Source organism: Leptonotus elevatus, chromosome 6 (genome assembly GCF_054856555.1).
Source record: "Leptonotus elevatus isolate MCC_2025b chromosome 6, RoL_Lele_1.0, whole genome shotgun sequence".
In the NCBI taxonomy this organism is placed as follows: domain Eukaryota; kingdom Metazoa; phylum Chordata; class Actinopteri; order Syngnathiformes; family Syngnathidae; genus Leptonotus; species Leptonotus elevatus.
In genome coordinates, this window is record NC_141244.1 from 23,271,295 (window position 1) to 23,290,769 (window position 19,475).

General features: G+C 41.5%; 3 protein-coding genes across 12 annotated transcripts; 2 read left to right on the top strand and 1 right to left on the bottom strand.

The window, feature by feature from the left end:
• Window positions 1–136: 136 nt before the first annotated feature.
• Window positions 137–1,137, bottom strand: ndufa3 (NADH:ubiquinone oxidoreductase subunit A3). The gene is made up of 4 exons (XM_086078500.1): window positions 1,079–1,137; window positions 708–782; window positions 548–625; window positions 137–290 (listed from the first exon to the last, which is right to left on the bottom strand). The coding sequence occupies exons 1-4, from the start codon at window positions 1,083–1,085 to the stop codon at window positions 199–201; spliced, it is 252 nt and encodes an 83-aa protein (XP_085934626.1). The 5' UTR covers window positions 1,086–1,137; the 3' UTR covers window positions 137–198.
• A 15-nt stretch (window positions 1,138–1,152) lies between these two features.
• On the top strand, window positions 1,153–3,999 carry tfpt (TCF3 (E2A) fusion partner). 5 transcript variants are annotated; one of them, XM_086078503.1, is made up of 8 exons: window positions 1,154–1,229; window positions 1,317–1,367; window positions 1,785–1,910; window positions 2,245–2,370; window positions 2,773–2,843; window positions 2,927–2,996; window positions 3,149–3,307; window positions 3,695–3,999. In XM_086078503.1, the coding sequence occupies exons 3-8, from the start codon at window positions 1,812–1,814 to the stop codon at window positions 3,767–3,769; spliced, it is 600 nt and encodes a 199-aa protein (XP_085934629.1). In that variant the 5' UTR covers window positions 1,154–1,229; window positions 1,317–1,367; window positions 1,785–1,811; the 3' UTR covers window positions 3,770–3,999. The 5 variants fall into 5 exon arrangements, with proteins under 5 accessions (XP_085934628.1, XP_085934627.1, XP_085934629.1 ...); XM_086078504.1 differs by having other exon boundaries at window positions 1,181–1,226; XM_086078505.1 differs by having other exon boundaries at window positions 1,189–1,226; window positions 1,317–1,372.
• Window positions 4,000–4,759: 760 nt separating this feature from the next.
• Window positions 4,760–19,459, top strand: cnot3a (CCR4-NOT transcription complex, subunit 3a). 6 transcript variants are annotated; one of them, XM_086078244.1, is made up of 18 exons: window positions 4,760–4,912; window positions 5,509–5,579; window positions 5,740–5,807; window positions 5,901–5,975; window positions 7,569–7,658; window positions 7,751–7,879; window positions 7,982–8,077; window positions 8,154–8,373; window positions 8,467–8,600; window positions 9,960–10,016; window positions 11,355–12,291; window positions 13,314–13,419; window positions 13,512–13,653; window positions 15,525–15,624; window positions 15,792–15,987; window positions 16,306–16,438; window positions 17,522–17,647; window positions 17,776–19,459. In XM_086078244.1, the coding sequence occupies exons 2-18, from the start codon at window positions 5,555–5,557 to the stop codon at window positions 17,872–17,874; spliced, it is 2,733 nt and encodes a 910-aa protein (XP_085934370.1). In that variant the 5' UTR covers window positions 4,760–4,912; window positions 5,509–5,554; the 3' UTR covers window positions 17,875–19,459. The 6 variants fall into 6 exon arrangements, with proteins under 6 accessions (XP_085934370.1, XP_085934372.1, XP_085934373.1 ...); XM_086078246.1 differs by having other exon boundaries at window positions 8,473–8,600; XM_086078245.1 differs by having other exon boundaries at window positions 4,763–4,912; window positions 5,524–5,579.
• Window positions 19,460–19,475: the final 16 nt, after the last annotated feature.

Genomic DNA, 19,475 nt, shown 5'->3' on the forward strand with positions numbered 1-19,475 from the left:
TTCGAATTTTAAATCCGCTTGAAGCTTGAAAGCCCTAGAATGGAATGAAACTTTCATCATAGGAACAAAATCTAAACCCATTGTTGCGTAATCTTGATTTTTTTTTTTCCTGGCAGTACAATCACGGACAATAAGGTAATTAAATAGACAATGTTTATTATGGGATATTGACAAATACGGAGAGGCAAAAATGTGAAATCAAAGGTCTTTGAGCCATTGCAGCCGGTCTCCCCTTTGCTCACACGGGTGCACGGGAACGTCGGGCATGTTTCCATCATCTCGCACAGGAACTGCGATGGGGAACGAGGAAGAGATTAGGCACAGTAAAAACACTCACAGGTATCTTTGTGGCTGCATTCACTATTCAAACCTGCATTTTAAGATCATTTTGAATCTAGCTCTCCACTAAATATGAGATATTTTACAATGTTAAGGTAAACGAGTTTTCTATATTAAAATATGTAATGACAGCCATTAGTAAAAACAATAATAATTAAAAAAAACATGAGCTGGTTGACAACTGTCAGACTGTAGTGACAGAATTTACCTGGGTAGTTGTACGGCGTCGCCCGATTTATCATTCCCGCATACTTTGTGTAAGGACTTATAATTGGGAGCACAAAACCTGACGAAAGAAGTAAGCAATTATTTTATTTAACCAATGTGCCGTATCATGCACGTGCATACTTGTCTCGTTATTGACTCACCCATTAGTCCTATACCGAATGAGGCGACGATGACCGGCTCCTTATTCCACGCATTCTTTAAAAAGGCTGCAACACCTACACAGAGACACACACGTTAATAATTTACATGTTAAAAGACGTGCATTTACTAGTACTCCAAGTACTGTGCAGGAAATTTTAATTCACGAAAAGCGAACTACATTAGCCAACGTTAGCAATACACCCAAGGTCAAACTTACGTCTTTAATCTAGTAAAATCATATTAATTCTAGACAACAATTGGCATTTTACGTCTCTTAAAAGGAATTGTTCCAGTATGTATTAATGATATCAGGAATATTCATGTTTAATTCAACCGATTGCCATATCGAAAAGACCAAATAAACACGCACCCGCCATCTTGGAAAGTAACGAAGGAACTGGTGACTCACGGGAAATGTCGTTTTGTCGTTGTTGTGACGTATATTTCATGCGCCCGCTGCATGTAAACAGTAGCGAGGCGATGCGAGCCGCTTTCAATGATAAATTCTTCACTATAGCGTGGTAGTAAATTATCCAATAGCAATTTTAACAAATAACAAGGATATTTTGGAATGTGTTACTTACAATGTTTGTTTTCTAACTTTGAAGTGAAGCAAGTACCCCGGTCGTGAACTCAACTGGACTTGGACATCGATTGCTGTTAAGTGCGGTTCCGTTTGCTTACTATTCTACCTTGATCTGTTCTGCACGTGATAATACGTACTTTTCTTACAATTAAGTTATGTTTCACTCAATGTATCTAAAGACCTAAACGACGGGCAAATGTTATCCATAAATGATTGTAGCAGCAGTATAGCTTTCTGCAAATCTATTCGCGCAAATAAAGATGACGTCAGAAAATGCCTTTCAGCATGCTTTTACTTACTTTTACTACATAGCCAAGAAACTGCTAAACACAAACACTGCAAGTGCACTGGGCAGCATCGTTTTACTTCAACTTTGCTATTTAAATCCAAAATAACTTCTTGAACTGTGCTTCATGACATGGCAATTATTACATAGCAACACATATTTTAATTTTTTTTTTGTTATGTTGTTTTTATTTTGACTTTACAGTTTTAGGTTTCCAGTCTCCTAGCGCCCATGGAAGACTTCTCTGGTTTGGCTCTCCCTCCTCTATTTGGCGGTCACATCCTAGAAGCAGAATTGGAGCCAGGTGGTGTGGAGCTGGGACCCGGGGAGGTAATTTACGAGTCATTTGTTGTGTAGTTTTCTGTCAAATTAAACAAAAGCAAATATAGTCACACATTTTGTATTTAAAGCAGCCGCATAGCTTAGCTGTTCAATCTGCTTTGTGACATTGTTATATGATTTTATAAGCAATAATATTATGGAGTACAATTTTTCCTCATTGAAATACTGATTGTTTAACAGATTAATGGCAATTTCCATTCACTTCAAGTGTAAATGCTTTTCACTGCAGTAATTGTCAATTAAAACTTTATTCTAACAATTTTCTGTTTGAAAATGGAGCACTTTTCAGTGACTTGAGATTATTGTACTGGTATGTCTGCAGGTGGAATTGGGCCCGGGTGGGAGTGAACTTCTGGAGAGCGCCGCCGCCCAGGAGGACGAAGAGAGAAGAGTTCTTGACAAGAGGAAATATCTGGCGCTGAACAGACGATGCAAAGAGATTGAACAGGTTGCGTCTGTATTTGTCTCCACACAATTTGAATTGTATTTTGCATTTGTTTCTATCCTTTTGTGCCCCAAACCATGTCCACTGCGTAGTTTGTACAGAAACTCTCCAGAGGATGACAACCATTTTATGTAGACTACTCCCATTTGGAAGTGCTTAAAAATCTATGAAGCTCATATCCGATATCCCCAATAGTCTTTATTCCCATTTTTATTTTGCTTTAAATAATGTATATTTAAAATTAAAAAAAAAAATCACTGCTTAAAGCACTTCTGGTTGGATGCAATCTTCATTTCGTTGCTTGTACTTGTGATGTGCAATAACAAAGTTGAATCTAATCTAATAAGAATAAGCAGAAGTGTATTTATTTATCATCCTCACAACTGTGCCATCCGACCTGTTCAGGTAAATCACAAGATCCTCGGCCGTCTTCACCAAGTCCAAAGACTGACGCGACGTTTGAAGAAAGAAAGGCGGTAGGAAAGAGTTTTACTTTTCATCTCATCTCATCTTAATTATATCGGATTCACCTTGTTTTTGACTTTTGTTCCATTTGCAGGTTCCTCATGAAGACTCTTGATGCTCATGGAGACGACTACAGGAACGCTCAGCTCACCATGCTGCTGGAGGTGCGCTGTTACACAACCAAAGCAAAAACAGCAGCTGTTAGCTGCACGTATTCTATTTACGTCACTGCTGTTATTCTCCTTGAGCCGCGGACATCTTCCATTGGACGCACCTTTTCATGTTCATCATTTCATGCGAAAAAAATGTGTTCCAGGATGAGCCTGGAGCGCCTTCGGATGTCGCCGCCGCAGCTGCGGATGATCGGATAAATGGCGTGTCGGGATCGACCTCGGCTCCCGCTTTTCATCATCCTTCAGGGCCCAAGAAGAGAAGACACGTGACGCCGAAGCAAGAGAAGGACAAAGACTTACAAGTAGGCTTTGGAATCATCCATCTCACATTGAAAGTGTTTCGCTGCTATATTGTGGTGTACTTCCTGTAATGCCCTCACATGTGGGAAAGGAGAGCCACAGTCGTTTTATACTTTTCAGCTGGACATTTAACACCGGGGAAACAAAACACAGAACATAAGCACAGGCACCAAGAATCTCTCATCCAGACACTCGCCAACGTTTGCCACCTCACCGGCCCCCGCCTCTTAAAGGCACGAGCATGTACTGTATCGACTAACACAGACGCTACGAAACGTACAGCATTTTCTGCGCAGTGTTTCTCGGATCCCTTGCGATAAACAGGAATCATTGCAAATATCGATGTAATGCTTGGATCTACAAAATGGTTTCATTGCTTTTCTCCCCAGAATGAAGCAGACATGTTGGTGCTGTCGGACACGCAGTTTGGAGAAATGCCCAGTCCGACCTCGCTATCACATTGACAGAAATAAATTCATGTACATTAAGAGGCACACAGTGTGAGCAGATTGATTGGAAAATAAGTTAGAGAACAGGTACTGTCTTGTCCTATTTGGATATTTTCTGTTGTATAATAATGGTTCCCTTTTTTTTTATATATATATTTTTTTCCCATAACATTTATGTATATTGTTATTTGCCGATTTGATTACTTGATCTGATGTGAATATTTTGTATTAAATTTTTTATAATTGCTTTTTTTGTGGGGTTTTAAATGTTGTTTACAACCATTGAAAGCAGTAGATTGATAAATTTTCACTAACCTTTTTTAAACTGATAGCTTCTTCTTGGCTACTGATTAATGCCAAGGACTACCAGTTTGATACACATTTCTGAATTATGCATTTTTACCTTTAATTATCTCATTAATAACAATCTATGTAAAGACACTGATCATGTTAATGATTTCTCACAATAATTGTCAAAAAAATTTAACACGGTAGAAAGCGGATAAATATCAACATGCAACACTTTAAATACATTATCTTTAAGTATTGATATTTTCAAACGATCATTTCTAGAATATCATTTCATTAATGAGCTATTATTTTTGTGATTGTGCTTTCATTATTCAGCAAGACAAGATTATCAAAATAGTAGAAGTAGTTCCCATCTTAACCTTGTGCAATTCATGAGACTAATGCAGATGTACTGTACCTTACAAGGTGGGCAATTATTATTTTGTTGGTGTGATTTTAAGACTATTAGACGAATAGTCTGTTGGGAATAAATTTGTACAATTTCATGAGATAAATAATAGAATTTTGGTTTTGTCAGGCATAAAAACCTAGCATTAAAAAACGATATTTATGTATGTGTATGCGGGGTCATAATTCATCACACAGCTGAACCAATGGCTGGCCGTCGTCCCAGCGGAAGTCCCTCAGTGACCGACATCGCCTTCGACCAATCACAGGCCGTAGATAGACTTTAGGGCGGGCTGCTAACGCGGAGGTGGGATCTTTTAGCAACCGTCCATCTTCACTTCAGCAATATTCCAGTGAGCGAGCTTGTCGAAAAGAAAACACAATTTGGAAGTAAAGAAGACTTTCTGGAATAAGTTTTGGCTGTTATTGAAAAAAGACAAACGAAAGCCCATACTATAGGTAAATGTCGTACAAAAAAAGTGTGACTCTTGATGGTCGCCTCGACCCAGTTTCCCTTTTTCCTAAATATGGCTAGCCGAGCCGCTAGCTAGCATTTTATGCCTTTAGCTAGCCAGAAAGACAAATTAGCTAGCAGGTTTACGATGTGAACGCTCTCTTGAAATCGTGTGCATTTTCTCCACGCAGCAACACTATACCAAAGCTATGCATACAATATTGCACGGATGCGATGTCGTTCCATCGATACGCATCGCGCTACTTGTTTAGAAGCGAACTCGTAGCTTCTCGAGCGAGGTGGACGAGCTTAGCAGCTGGCTAAAGCACTAGCGTTAGCCGACTAGCTGACAACCATATCCGTCATAGTTTTACTAGAATTAATTCAGTTTATTTATGTAAAAACGAAACCACCGTGTAGTTGTTGCGTGTGAGCGTGTATTTGAATGTGCGCAGCTAACGAGCACGGGGCGCCAGTTAACGTCATTTCGAGTGTGGCGGGGCAACCGTGCAAGGCAAGATGGTTTGATGAATTGTGTTCCGTTTGATACTGTGGGTGTTTTGTGTTCATTCACCCCCCCACACACACTTTGCTCACACAGCTAACTTTGTGACAGACGGAATGTGGACATCGTCGTAGTCAGAGCCATGGCTGACAAGAGAAAACTTCAAGGTAAAGACCTTTAGGGGGGAGTGTCAGCAGTTGTGATGTTGGCACAGATTCCCCTCATTGTGTAGTCTTCTCGCCCTACTTCAATTGTGTGACACTATCGTAATGAATGGGACATCAAGGTTTGGTACACGTGTGTTTAATACTGTTCCTCCCCACACAGGTGAGATTGACAGATGCTTGAAAAAAGTAGCGGAAGGCGTAGAGCAGTTTGAAGACATTTGGCAAAAGGTGAGAGAACGTTTGTCTTTTGTGTTTATTCGGACTCTCGTGGATAAAAAGAATATACCGGTTAACCAGGAATATAACCCGTTTATGTTTTAGCTTCACAATGCAGCTAATGCAAACCAGAAGGAAAAATATGAAGCTGACCTCAAGAAAGAGATTAAAAAATTACAGGTATGGCATGTTCCCAGATTTTTATTTTATTTTATCAGTCATGTGCCTGCGTGAAATTGTCCCATAGGCTGGATTTACATTGTAGGGCCAAGTACAAAATATGTCGATTTATTATTATTTTTTGCTATTTCCATGGTAATATCAAGTGGCACAATATGAAACAATGCTGGAATTGCACATAAATGGCTCCAAAAGTGTCAACACTGGGCAGCAACAACATAGAAGTAAACAATATTGCAGATTTTAAAACCTGGGGTCACTTCTACAATACTCCGATGGACTCGCAACACTTCCGCATTTGGGGGAAGGTGTTGCGTTAAGTTCTAGTTGCCATGCAAACGCACAGTGATTAAACTTACAATGACAATATCAAATTCTTTAAAGTATACTCTCTAATTGCTGGAATTACATAAAGTTGCAATAAATGACGTATTACCTTTGTAACTGTTAAGAGTTGTCCAAGCAAAGCAATCAAAGGCAAAGGTATGAAGCATTCACAGTTTCACAGTACATGCATGTCTGTGTCTAAGCAGAAATCAACTGGAAAGCTTTTATTGGCAGTGTATGGTGCAGATACAATGAAACGGGGTTTGTGAAAACATAAACATAACCAATAAAAAAATAAAATAATGACAAGCGTAACATTTCAACAATAACGGTGGCCCATTTCCACTATGCCGCTGTTTTGGGCCACCTTCAGACATTGGCTAAACATTTGTAAATCACTCCCGCCAAAAAAAAGCCCAGAAGTGCATTTTTGTGTGTGTGTACCTCAACTCAACTATTTTTTTTACAGATCACTTTAAAACAACCATTACTTTAATAAGATAAAAACAGTAAACACCGCATAACACTAAGACAATACTGAGTCTCATGCTGAGTCAAAGTCCATAGGAATAATGTTGTGTTTTAAGACGAGTTTTAAAAATAAACAGATAGAGGGGTTTTGCCTAAAGTTCTTCAAAGAAAGGGACCAAGTGTTTTTGTTGTTGTTGTTGTTTTTTTTTTTTGCTTGCGTCACCACAACATCCTCTTTCGGCTTGAATTTTATTTCGGGCCGAATGCCCGCATTTTTGCCATTTTCAGCTGAACATTTTCGGCGGCTGAATATTCGCGGCATCACTAAGCATTTCCTTCCCAGGGTGGAATTAACTTAAAGATGACCATCAGTCTCTCAGTGGAGTACGGCTGTGTCACTTATTTATTATTAACCAATTATTATTTAACGAATGACTTGTCTCCAATGTATCATTTCGATATATACAGTAGTGTTTATTTGGGGGTGTTTATTTGTGTCGTTTGAGCCGATGCAGGCGTCAACGTCAAGTTGCCCTTGGCACCGCCAATGGTATTTACACTGCACTCAAATTGGCACATATCCGACACGTATCAGATTTTCTTTGGCCTCGAGGTCTAATTCTGAAAGGGGGGACATCCAGCTGATTCAAAGTTTTATTTTCACTTCTAACCAGCATATCCCAGTTGTGCCACTTGAGAACCCCCCCCCAAAAAAAACATGCAAATTGTGTCACATGAACCACGTGAATGTAAATCCAGCCCCCCAAAAAAAACCTTTGCACGTTCTCCTTGCAGCGGTTGAGAGATCAGATAAAAACATGGGTGGCCTCCAACGAGATCAAAGACAAACGGCAGCTAGTCGAGAACCGCAAGCTCATCGAGACGGTACGCCGCCGCTTCCACATGCGCGTTTTGTCCGTGCTAACGTTGGAATGATCAAGGGCTTACACTGTTGTTGTTGTTGACGTTGGTGTTAGCAAATGGAGCGGTTCAAAGTGGTGGAGCGGGAAACAAAAACAAAAGCCTACTCCAAAGAAGGCTTGGGACTGGCTCAGAAAGTGGATCCAGCTCAGAGGGAAAAGGAGGAGACGGGACAGTGGCTAACAGTAACGCAACTGCGCCATTACTTACGACATTCTCACAACTTTCATCCAACTTTGCTGTAATGTTTTTGGTTTTTTTTCTTCCCCGCTCTCTTCTCCTCCCAGAATACGATAGACACTCTAAATATGCAGGTCGATCAGTTTGAAAGCGAGGTGGAGTCTCTTTCGGTTCAAACGCGAAAGAAGAAAGGCGACAAAGAGGTAAATCCAGTTTGCTCTGTTGACGCCAAACGCGTTGAAGCCGCTCCAATTGTTATTTCCGACTCCAAACTGCCAGAAGCAAGATCGCATCGACGAGCTCAAGCGCCTGATCGAGAGGCACCGCTTCCACATTCGCATGCTGGAGACCATCTTGCGGATGCTGGACAACGACTCGGTGCCGGTGGACGCCATTCAGAAGATCAAAGATGACGTGGAGTATTACATAGATTCGTCACAAGACCCCGACTTTGAAGAGAACGAATTCCTCTACGATGACTTAGACCTGGAGGACATCCGTGAGTAGAACTTTTATTTTTTATTTTTGGACATCCGGGAAAAAAATCCCTTTTTTGTTTTCATCACTCACAGTGTTGTATGTTTTCTCGAAGCTACAGCATTAGTGGCCACGTCGCCATCGGGTCAAGGCAACTTGGAAGATGAGATGTACCTCCACTCGAGCAGCACTCCCACCTCCACCACCTCGTCGTCGCCCATCCCTCCGTCGCCCGCCACTTGCGCCGCGGTGAGTTCCTCGGCTCGCGCCTCCCGGAATCGACATTTGAACTCCGGCTCCGGTTCAGCTCGTACAGAAGATGCACCGCTCAGGATAAATGAGGGATGTTGGGCTTCCGGGTGAAATTTCAAGATGAAGCTAAAATGCGCTCTTACTTTTATAGCGAGCTTATTTTGAGCTCTAAAGTTTTGCATTCAAAAATGCAGAAGCAGGTCAAAGTAAGTTCATCTATTTGTTCCTGAAATTTCAATCGGAAGCGGAATATCCCAATTTCTTTGTGAGTGGTGTGTAATAGTGTATTTCCTCAAGTAGTGGCCTCCGCTCCGATAGCTTCCCCAATTAATCAACACATAAACATGAATAAATAGCTGCAGCACCTCTAATTGATTTTTTTTTTTGTGCCCTCAGGAAACAAAAAATACCACATGCTTGACTTATGTCGCTGTATTTACCATGTCGGTTTTCCTCACGTATCACTGTAAACAACATTACGGCAGGATATTAGCACACCTCGTGTTTATGGTAACGTTTAAGAGAAAGCTGTAGAATTTGTATGTGGAGCGGAGTCTTCCAAAAAAAAAAAAACGGTGGCAAGAAGAATGCCTTGCTGGGGGAAAATTAGGGGCGTTAGGTGATTAAAATTAATTGTAACTAATCGCGTGACTTCACTCGTTAACTCACGATTTAAAAAGAAAAAACGATTCTTAAAAATTTGGTGTGAATGAGTTAAAACAACAATTAAAACCAGCGCATCTGTTGATTTCCATTTGTGCGGTTCTAGCACCCTCTGGTGGCTTTTCTTCTTTTTTTTCGTAGTTAAAATTTCGCAAGGCATGTTTTGGCCTTTCTTTGTTTAAAGTCCATGCTAATGGTCAGATAAAGGGGAACGTAATATGCTTGTGATACGAGTTAACATGCGGAGGAACTCGATTAGCATTAGCAAGTAAGTGCCTCAACATTTCAGTGTCATTGGAGTTCGTCGCTGTTATGTACAAAAGCACAATATTGTATTTTGTTTAGTATGAGCTTTTTTTCCCAGCATAAAATACTATTACACAACTTCGTAATGCATCCAAATCATGTATTCCTATATATATATATATATGTAAATATTTTAACCCTAATTAATACCTGCTGCATTTACTAGTTCAGCTCCCCCCGGCCACTATATGAGGAAATCCTTTTGTCTTTGCGTGATGTATATTCCCTCCCTTGAGTTCTGTACCCCCCACCCACCCCCGCTAACCCCTCCCGCAAGCCCCCCCCCCCCCCCCCCCCCCCGTTGTGTTCTAATCCACCGGCTCGTGTGCTGACTCAAAACCTTTTCCAAAAAAGTGGATTGTCACATGAAGGTATCTCCTCCTGTAGGAGAACTCAGAGGACGATAAGAAAAGGGGACGTTCAACAGACAGTGAAGTTAGTCAGGTGAGAGGCTCTCGTCCGTGCTGTGTGGCTAGACGAACAGTGTAGTGCCACGCTCTTCGCCCTTGGTCCCGAAGAGTCACGGTGGCTGGAGGCTTCCTGTCCGTAAAAAAAGAAAAGAAAAGCAGCACGTTTGTCTCTGTGGGACCACGGCCGGGGACTTCTGGTTTGGTTGTGTCATCTTCTGCTTCTGTTGGGCCTCTTTCGTTCACACTACACTTTTCCTCCGTGTGCACTTGAGCCATGTCCGCACGTACCTGGATATTAAAAAATAAATAAAAATCCAGACATGACCACACACACACGTTACACGCTGATCAGAATCCTGAAATAACAATATGGCACGGTCTCATATTTCAAATTTTTCATTACTGTTCACAACGGTAAAATCGGTCTCTTGAGAATTGTCGGATTTCCGTGGAAACGTTTATTAGTTGATGATTGCCGATTATGCGCCGCTCGTATTTTGCAGCCTGCAGCTCACTCGAGAGGCCAGCCCGCGTGCCGCGTGGCGTCCGCGTCCATTTTGCTTAAAACTGAACGATGCAGGCCAAACCAGTAACTAGAATCATATGATGTTTGAAATAATGTCCTGTTTTTGTAGAATAAAGGGATGTTTTTGATGAATAATTTAATCAAAAAAAAATAGTGGACAGATTAAGTGATTATTAAAATAGTTATTTTGTATTTTGTCATTTTAATACTCATTTGAAAACATTGTTTGTATTATTTATTTATATTTTTAATATTTATTATAAGCACTAATCAATGACAACTTTGACTTTGATTGATGTAGGGCTGTGCAATTCATTAAAATTCAATTACAATTTCAATTATCACGTCCACAATTACAAAATTGGCATAATCGTAAAAATAAAAAAAAAGATTATTAATACTAATTTTGAGTTGTTACATTTTTTTACATTTTAAAAATTTAATCCATCTTGTTTGGCCCCCCCAAAAAACTTCCAAAGCACCTATAGTGTTTTAAAGACATTCATTTGTCTTCATATTTTTTGCGTAAACTTTTTCTCCCAAAAACAAATGACCGCCCTAATCGCAATTTCAATTATTACCAAATTAATTGTGTCTTCATAATCGAGCAGTCCTAGATTGATGTGTGAATTACAGTCCAGGATATTAAAAAAAGATATATTGAAGGCGTAGAGAACGAGTGAACGATTCCGAACGCAAGCACATGATTGTGTGTGACCACAAATCTCAAACACACCTTTTGAAAATATCCGTGTACGTGTGGAGATGAGCGATCATTCGTACCGACGGTCACGCCTGTCTGACATGTTCTCTCTGCTGCTTTTTTTTATATTTTTTGGCTTGCAGTCACCTGTTAAGAACGGCACGCCCTCCCTGCTCTCCTCCTTCTCCTCCTCCACCACGTCCGGCTCCTCCTCCTCGTCCTCCCTGGTGTCCATGGCGAGCGTGGTGGGAGGCGTGCCCGTGGTTCCCACCACCAGCGGCCTCATAGGCAGCTTCAGCAGCGCCGTGCAGCAGCATCAGCATCTGCCCGCGCAACAGCTGCAGCAGCAGCAGCAGCAGCAGCAGGCTCAGCCGCAGAACCAATCGCAGCAGCAACAGCCGCCTCTGTCCAAACCCTCGGCCCCCTCAAACAGCACCCACAGTCCGCCCGGCAACCTGCTGCTCCCGGCGTCCACCGCCTCGTCCATGCCGGCGCCGAGCACGGCCATTTCATCGGCGGCCAGTTCCCTGTCGCAGGCCTCGTCCGGTTCGGCTCCCGTGTCCAGCTTGGGACTCGGGCTGGGCTTGGGTTTGGGCAAAGGCGGCATGACGGGGAGCGCCGTTGCCAACCAGATGTCGGCTTTAGGCCTGGGGGTCCACTCCGCGTCTCTAAGCACCATGGCGGGGCTCATTTCAGGCTCGACGCCGGCCCCTTACGCGCAGGCGGCGGCATCGGGGGGCTTGGGCCTGAGCGGCGGCAGCACGCCATCCAGCATTTCAGTGGAGAGCAGCACTTCCATCATCACCACCTCCGGCTCCAGCGGCGTCACCACCAACGGAGCGGCCACGGCGCTCGGCCTGCTGGGCTCCGGACACGGCTCGCTGAGCGGCAGCATCCTGGGCCTGGTGTCCGGCCAGAACGTCTCGTCCGCCGCCTCTCAGGTGCCCCCCAGCTCCATCGGCGTTTCCTCCGGAGTGGTCGGCATGATGGGGGGCAACGGCGGCGGCGGCGGGATTGTCGGAGGCGTGAGCGCCGCGCCCGCGCGGCCGCCCAGCGGACTCAAGCAGAATGGAAGCACAAGTATGTGGGCTCGTGCTTGGCGACGTCAGTCGTTCGTAATCTGTGTTGAGTGGAGGCGCAAATTTAGAGCTGTCCAGATTAATCAAGTCATTGATTACCAAATTAATCGACAACTATTTTAATAATCGAGTAACCATTTGGAGCCATTGTTTAATTTAAAATTGTCCAAAAATTGTGATTTCAGCATATCAACAGTAATTATTCTATGTTTAATCCAAATAAGACTTTTGCAAACGTCTGTTTTTACTTTGGAAAACAATTACCGAACCGTCAACATAGTACATCAATCGCCCCCTTTTTTTAAAAATCACTATATGAATACGAAGTACGAAATAAACACCCAATCAATAATTAATAATACAGTATTCAGGGGGAAAATGCTTTTGGAACACACTTTAATGCAAAATTAAAATGTATCTAGTCGATTAATTGATTGAATAATTGACAGATGAATACATTCTAAAAAATATTCGATAGTGACAGCACTACGCATATTACAAGCATCTGACAGCACACCATCAAAAATAAATGGTGGCTACATAGGTTCATTATTCTACAGTATTAGTCTATAATTTTTTTATCAATTTTTTTTTTGCAACTGAATTCTGTCCGTATTGCAGCAACAGAACTGAAACCAGTTTAAAAAAAAAAACTCAGAATCTTAACTTTCTTGATCTTTTCCATGTATATGTTTATTGAACAACTTTTTAAGATTCGCAAAAAAATGGATTAAAAAAAATTAATATTCAGTCAATAGACGTCTTTGTTTTGTTCATTAAAAAATAAAAAAAAAGGTCCGGGGCCTTTCAGGATCATTAGTATGTCTTAAAAAGTTCAGTTAAAACAAAAGCTCCCTTTTTGTTTTCTACAGTAAATGCATTTTTTCAAAATTTCAAAATAAACTAAAAGGTTACATTTTCTCTTATCTTAGTTTAATTTCAAAGAAAGAAGGTTAACTGAAAATTGCAATAAATGTAAATGCAAAAAAAAAAAAATCCCCCCCTTGCTGTGATGTCCTTCAGGTTACAGTGCGGTCGTGGCCGAGAGCTCCACCGAATCGGCTCTCAGCACACCGAGCCAGTCTCAAAGCAGCCAGCCGTCATCCCTCAGTTCCTCAACCAGTCAGCCGTACGTCCACGTTTGACTTTTCCGCGCTTTTGCCGCGCTCGTTGCGCGACCGACGGGAGGCCAACCGACGCTCAGCTTGTCTTCTCGTGCAGGTTGGACAACGGGCCCAGTTTAATCAGCTCCATCACCTTGCCCCCCAGCTCGCCCTCGCCCTCCTTCTCGGACAGCACGCCCGGCGGAGGGAGCCTCCTCAACGGGCCCCACTCCTACACGCAGGCCTCCGAGGGCCTCAAGGTGAGACGCTAATTGATTGGACAAAATGTTAGGCGCGAAGCGGGCGGATTACAGGCCTGCCGTGACGCTTTAAGGTCTGCACGCGCGTTACAGGAGGGAATTTACGATGGCGCCATGTAGACGTTTAAAAAAAAATTTTTTTTTAGAAGGGGCTAATATTCCGAGGAAAAACTTGAATATTAGTGACATAAAGTATCAAATTTGCAAAAAAAAAAAAAAAGGAGATTGAGAGAAAATAATTCAAAAACTTGCGAGAAATACACGCAGCCTACTCGGATGTTTGTGCCAATCACAATTCCCAATTGTGCAAAATGCCTTCAGTGGAAGAATGCTTTTAATTTTACATTTCAGTCGGGTTTTTAGATAAGGAGCTTGTAATTGCTTGAGCAGAGATTAACCATATATTAAGCATTCGCAAATATTCTACTTTTTTGTCATAAATTAGTGAGTTGCCCCTTTATAATGTTGCAAATATCCACGTTTTTTAAAAAAAAATGCCACTTATAATGTCGCAAATATTTGTTTTTTTCTTGTAAATTTGTGTTTTTTCTTTCAGATTTGCCGCTTTATAATGTTGAAAATATTCAAGTTTTTTTCTTGCAAATTTGTGAGGATTTTTTTTATTGCCACTTATATTTCAAATATTCATTTTTTTCTTGTAAATGTGTGTTTGTTCTCACAAATTTGCCACTTATAATGTCGCAAATATTCAAGTTTTTTTCTCGCAAATATTCAAGTTTTTTTCTCAGAAATTTGCTGCTTATGATGTCGCAAATATTCAGGGGGTTTTGTCAATTTTGTTCACGCAAATTTGCCATTTTATAATGTCGAAAATATTCAACTTTTTTCTTGCCAATTTGTTAGTTTTTTTCTCAAAAAGTTGCCGCTTTATAATGTAAAACATTTTAGACAATTTTCTCGGGAGTTTTGCCCAAAAAAAATTCTCCCAAATTTGCCGCTTCATAATGTCGCAATTTTTTTTTCTCTATGAAGTTTGTGGGGTTTTTCTCACAAATGTTTTCTCACAAATATTAAAGGTTTTTTTCTGGCAAATTTTGCCACCTTGTTGCAAACAGCCGAGTTTTTTCCTCTCCCAATTTCTCAGGGGAAAAATAACCCTTAACTCATTTGCTCCCCAAAACGTATAAATATGTTCTTTTTTAAATAATGCACGTGTCCCAAAGACGTACTTATACGTTTTTATGATTTTTTTGTTAGTTTTTTTGCTAGAGCATACAAAAGGCTTTGATGCAGCCTCTGAACTGAAGAGAATGCATGAAGCAATGGTAGTTATTACAAAAAAAGGCCAGCAGGTGGCAGCAGAGTATAAGAGATCAACCAGGCCATGTTGCAAACAAGCTTTTTTTCCCACAATTAAAAAAAAGTTTTGTGAATAATGATGAAAATATTCTAATGCTAATTGCTGCAAAACGGAAACAGATACAAATGTACTTTTTGTTCCTGATGAAAGCAAAAACTCTAATCTTTTTTTTGGTAGGTTCCATGTTTTTATAGCAATAGAACACAATATTCTGTGGGCCTTGCGAAATCAGTCAAAATCCAGTAAAACAGCCGGGAGCGAAGGGGGTTGCTTCAGTGAAAATGGCTGGGAGTGAATGAGTTAAAAGCGTTTTTATTCTTTTTCAGTATAATACGGTTCCCCAGATTTGCTGGTATCCTATATTATCAGAATAGATCATATGAAATAAAGATTCAAAACACAGTTTAATAACTCTGCTCTTTGTTAACACACGTACTGGACTGGATTTGAAAAAAAGGAGAGAGAATAACTGGTCTATATCAAGACCACTGCTCTTTTTCCTCTAAACTCTTGTCTTCTACTTCTGCCCGTGTCCTCGTCCCCTCGTCAGGCTCCCGAGCCTCTCATCTCCCTGAAGGCCATGGCGGAGAGGGCGGCCCTGGGATCAGGCCTTGACGGGGAGATCCCGAACCTGCACATAACAGAGCGAGGTCAGAACGATCACGTGTTGTTTTCTCTCCACCGCTCGAGCGCGCCCCATGAAAATGTCTTCGGCCCGTAGATCGTTTACAAAAGCTACATTACGGGCTTTCTCGAAAGGGGCAGTCCAATGAAAAGCGCAATTTGACCCGCTGTCGTTTCCCTCTCGGACCCGCAGACATCTTCTCGTCGTCCGCGGCGCCCGGCACCCCGGCGGCGCCGCAGCCATCCGTGTCGGAGGTCAGCATCCCGCCGTCGCTCGGCGTCTGCCCGTTGGGGCCCACCCCCCTCCCCAAAGACCAACTGTACCAGCAGGCCATGCAGGAGTCGGCGTGGACGCACATGCCGCACCCCTCGGACTCCGAGAGGATCAGGTGAGAGGGCGCGGAGGCCTCGCCGTGGATTTGGAGTTGACATTTTGTACCTTTTTAGTGAACAGCCGCGATAGCGTGATCCATCGTTTGTTGGGTTTATAGGCCCTTGCCGCAACGTGACGCAGAATTAGCAGCTGTTTGATGGGTAATTAGTGTTGGGTTTATGCTAATTTCAGTTAGCTCATCTATGGTGTTTCCCATTGTATGTTAGCATTTAAGCTAGTAGACATTTGTGACAGAACGAAACGCGTTGGTTAATTTTTTCAGGTTTTTAATTCCAGGTTCCCCGTATGTAACTTTTTTTCTCTGTCTTTGTAGGCAATACCTGATGAGGAACCCGTGCCCCACCTTGCCCTTCCATTATCAGATGCCTCCGCACCATTCAGACTCAATCGAGTTCTACCAGCGATTGTCCACAGAAACACTGTTTTTCATCTTCTACTACCTGGAGGTGAGCGCGGGTGCCGTCCGCTCAGTCCTCAGCACCCTCAGCGTCGGGTGTCACTTTAGCAATTGTAAAATGGTCCATTAAAATGTTTTGATATAAATGATTAATTAACTCGTTCACTGCCATAAATTCATTTGAACTATTTCTATTAGTTAAAAAAAAACAAAAACAAACGCCCCTCATTTTTAATAATCTTTTCTTTTTTTAATCTTTTCTTTATAAAAAAAAAATTGTGAAGTTATGCGATAAATTACAATAAAGAAAAATTACTCGCCAGACGCCCCTAATTTTTTATATTTTCTTCTTTAAAAAAAATAAATTAATAAATTTAAAAAAGGAAAGATTATTAAAAATTAGGGGCGTCAAGCGATTTTTAATTGTAATCAATCGCATGACTTCACTAGTTAACTCATGATTAACTCATTCACTGCCATTGACGGCTATAGACGTCAAAAATTCGTTTGAACTATTCATATTAGTCTAACACTTTTTTCCACTTGTTAACAAGAGTATGAAAACCTAGATAAAAAATATTGTACATTTAGAACAGATATAAAATTTGTGATTAATCGTGAATTAATCAATTAAGTCATGTGATTAATTACAATTGAAAATTTTAAGCGCCTGACGACCCTAATTTTTAATAATCTTTTCTTTTCTTTAAAAAATGATATTTAAAAAAAATATCTAGGTTTTCATACTCTTCTTAACAAAAGTGGAAAAAATATCAAACTAAAAAAAATAGATCAAATTAATTTTTGACGTCTATAGCCGTCAATGCCAGTGAATGAGTTAATTACTCAATTATTATTATATATTTATATTTATTAAATATATAATATATATATTTGTTTTTATTTATATTATTATTAATTAATTATATAGAAATAAGTCAAAAATTTTAGTAATAAATTGCAGCTTTTTATTTTTATTTCTTATAAATACATACTTTTTAGCAGCTTCCATATTTCTAAGTGCACTGCTTGGCTGTGAACAAAAGAAATATTTGCGGGTGAGAAAAACGTCCCGGATTTTATAGTCAGGCCTTCTCACCTTTTGTCCCTCCCGCTTTGTGGCCTCCCCCAGGGCACCAAGGCTCAGTATCTGTCGGCCAAGGCGCTGAAGAAGCAGTCCTGGAGGTTTCACACCAAGTACATGATGTGGTTCCAGAGGCACGAGGAGCCCAAGACTATCACCGATGAGTTCGAACAGGTTGGACAAAAACACATTCACGGGCCACAGTCACTTTTTCTCCCCATTTGGAGAAATGATACATGGATTGATTGTGTGTTATTATCAGTGCACTGATTATTTTTTTTTTTTTTTTGGGTGTCCCGCAGGGCACTTACATTTACTTTGACTATGAGAAATGGGGCCAGCGGAAGAAGGAGGGCTTCACGTTTGAGTACAGGTACCTGGAAGACCGAGACCTGCAGTGACCGCCCCTCCCGGAGGACACCGAGAGACACAAATGTACTGCTGTCGACATTCCGAGACTGAACTCCAAACTGTGGATAGAGATTGTGATGTGTAGTAGAAAAAAACGCTCTCCCCTCCAAAAAAAAGAAAACGAAAAGAAAAACAACAAAAACAAAGTGAAGAGCGCCGTCTGTATCGGCTGCGTCTCACGCAAAGCCCTCCTCGATTAAGTAGCGCCTGGCACTTGACCAAACGGAAAATCAAATTGAGAAGAAAAACAACACAAAAGCACCCCGGCGGGCTCCACTTCCTCGTCCCCTTCCATCAAACGTCCTCGCGCTGCCTGAGCCGAGAGGGTTGTCGCGCGTGCCGCGCCCGTTTGTGTGCACACTTCAAGTATGTGGCATTAGGAAAGCCCCACCCTCCCTCTAATGCATGTTTCTTATTGTTTCTGTTCTTACTTTCTTTAAAAAAAAAAAAAAAAAACTTTCTGTGTACACGAGCCGGGACTTTTTTTTTTTTTTTGACTGGACACGAAACAAAAAGATTATTTTATTTTTTTCTCGTTAAGTAAACTGCCCATTTGTAACTTTCTGGTGTAGAACGGGGAGGTACAGTTGACATTTTAGTCGCGGTGCGTTAGGATTGGCTTGGTTTTAAAATCCTGTGAATGCACGTTATGGTCACTATTAGACATAGTGAGCGGTTATCAATAGTTTTATTGATATTGTCGTGGTCCACTTAAACAAGAAGACAAAAATCGACGAGAGCGACCACAGGGCCTTTCCCTGTGACAGGGATAGCGTCCTTATCGGACTTGGATTAAATTGCTATGCAATTGAACTGGTCTCTGACTCCCTCTCTCTTTACCAATAAAGTTTGTTTTTAAGTTAAAGCTGTCATTATTTTTATGGCTTTTTTGTGTTTGTGGGACAACCTTCAGTACATCTTTACACGCGGATTTGGGATGTTGATGCTTGGCGGGTGAATGTCAGAAAGTCCTCGCCGCCATGGGGAAAGCAAGAGCGGGGAATCTCGTCACCGTTTATACGACCGGCGCTTTTCCATAGCACTGAATTTGGGTCATATGTCAAAATTGGCGGTTTTGTTTTTCTATAAAGGGGCCGTACGTAGTTCGCCCACCCGCCTCTCTAAAATCCATTTAGTCGTCGATCGAGCCGTAATTGGTCTCCACTCGTTCAAGTGGATGCGCATTGAAACTGTTTACATGCATCTTGTGTTGAAAAAGTCAAATCCTACAAATCTGCTGCCGTTGTTCGATCCCTCCTATGGAAAAGTGGACAGTCACACCAGGTTGTGTTAAGTACGGTATCCCCCCTCCCCTTCCCCCCCCTCCCTTAAGCACTCATGTTGATCATGATTATGATCATTTCAGATGTGTACTACAGTGACAATATTTGTTGTGTGTAAAAAGCAGCTGATCGGTAAAGGGGGAGGTGCCGACTGTGAAAAAGGAAAATGGAGATTTTTTTTTTTCCATGAAGGCGAGTGTATCTATTGTCTCGTCACAGCTCTGCATGGGAGATGTTACAGGGTTCCACAGCAGGATTGTACACATTTCAATAAATACTTTTGACAAATCACGAGGCTGTCTTGAGTC

Excerpts from the sequence above, each read along its gene's own strand:
- ndufa3 (XM_086078500.1), bottom strand. Across the intron at positions 626-707 it reads ATTCGGTATAGGACTAATGG|GTTTTGTGCTCCCAATTATA; the intron begins GTGAGTCAATAA and ends TTCTTTCGTCAG. Across the intron at positions 291-547 it reads GACGCCGTACAACTACCCAG|TTCCTGTGCGAGATGATGGA; the intron begins GTAAATTCTGTC and ends TCCCCATCGCAG.
- tfpt (XM_086078502.1), top strand. The coding sequence starts at position 1,812 with ATGGAAGACTTCTCTGGTTTGGCTCTCCCTCCTCTATTTGGCGGTCAC. Across the intron at positions 2,371-2,772 it reads GATGCAAAGAGATTGAACAG|GTAAATCACAAGATCCTCGG; the intron begins GTTGCGTCTGTA and ends CGACCTGTTCAG. Across the intron at positions 3,308-3,694 it reads AGAAGGACAAAGACTTACAA|AATGAAGCAGACATGTTGGT; the intron begins GTAGGCTTTGGA and ends TTTTCTCCCCAG.
- cnot3a (XM_086078244.1), top strand. The coding sequence starts at position 5,555 with ATGGCTGACAAGAGAAAACTTCAAG. Across the intron at positions 5,808-5,900 it reads TTGAAGACATTTGGCAAAAG|CTTCACAATGCAGCTAATGC; the intron begins GTGAGAGAACGT and ends TTTATGTTTTAG. Across the intron at positions 16,439-17,521 it reads TCATCTTCTACTACCTGGAG|GGCACCAAGGCTCAGTATCT; the intron begins GTGAGCGCGGGT and ends GGCCTCCCCCAG.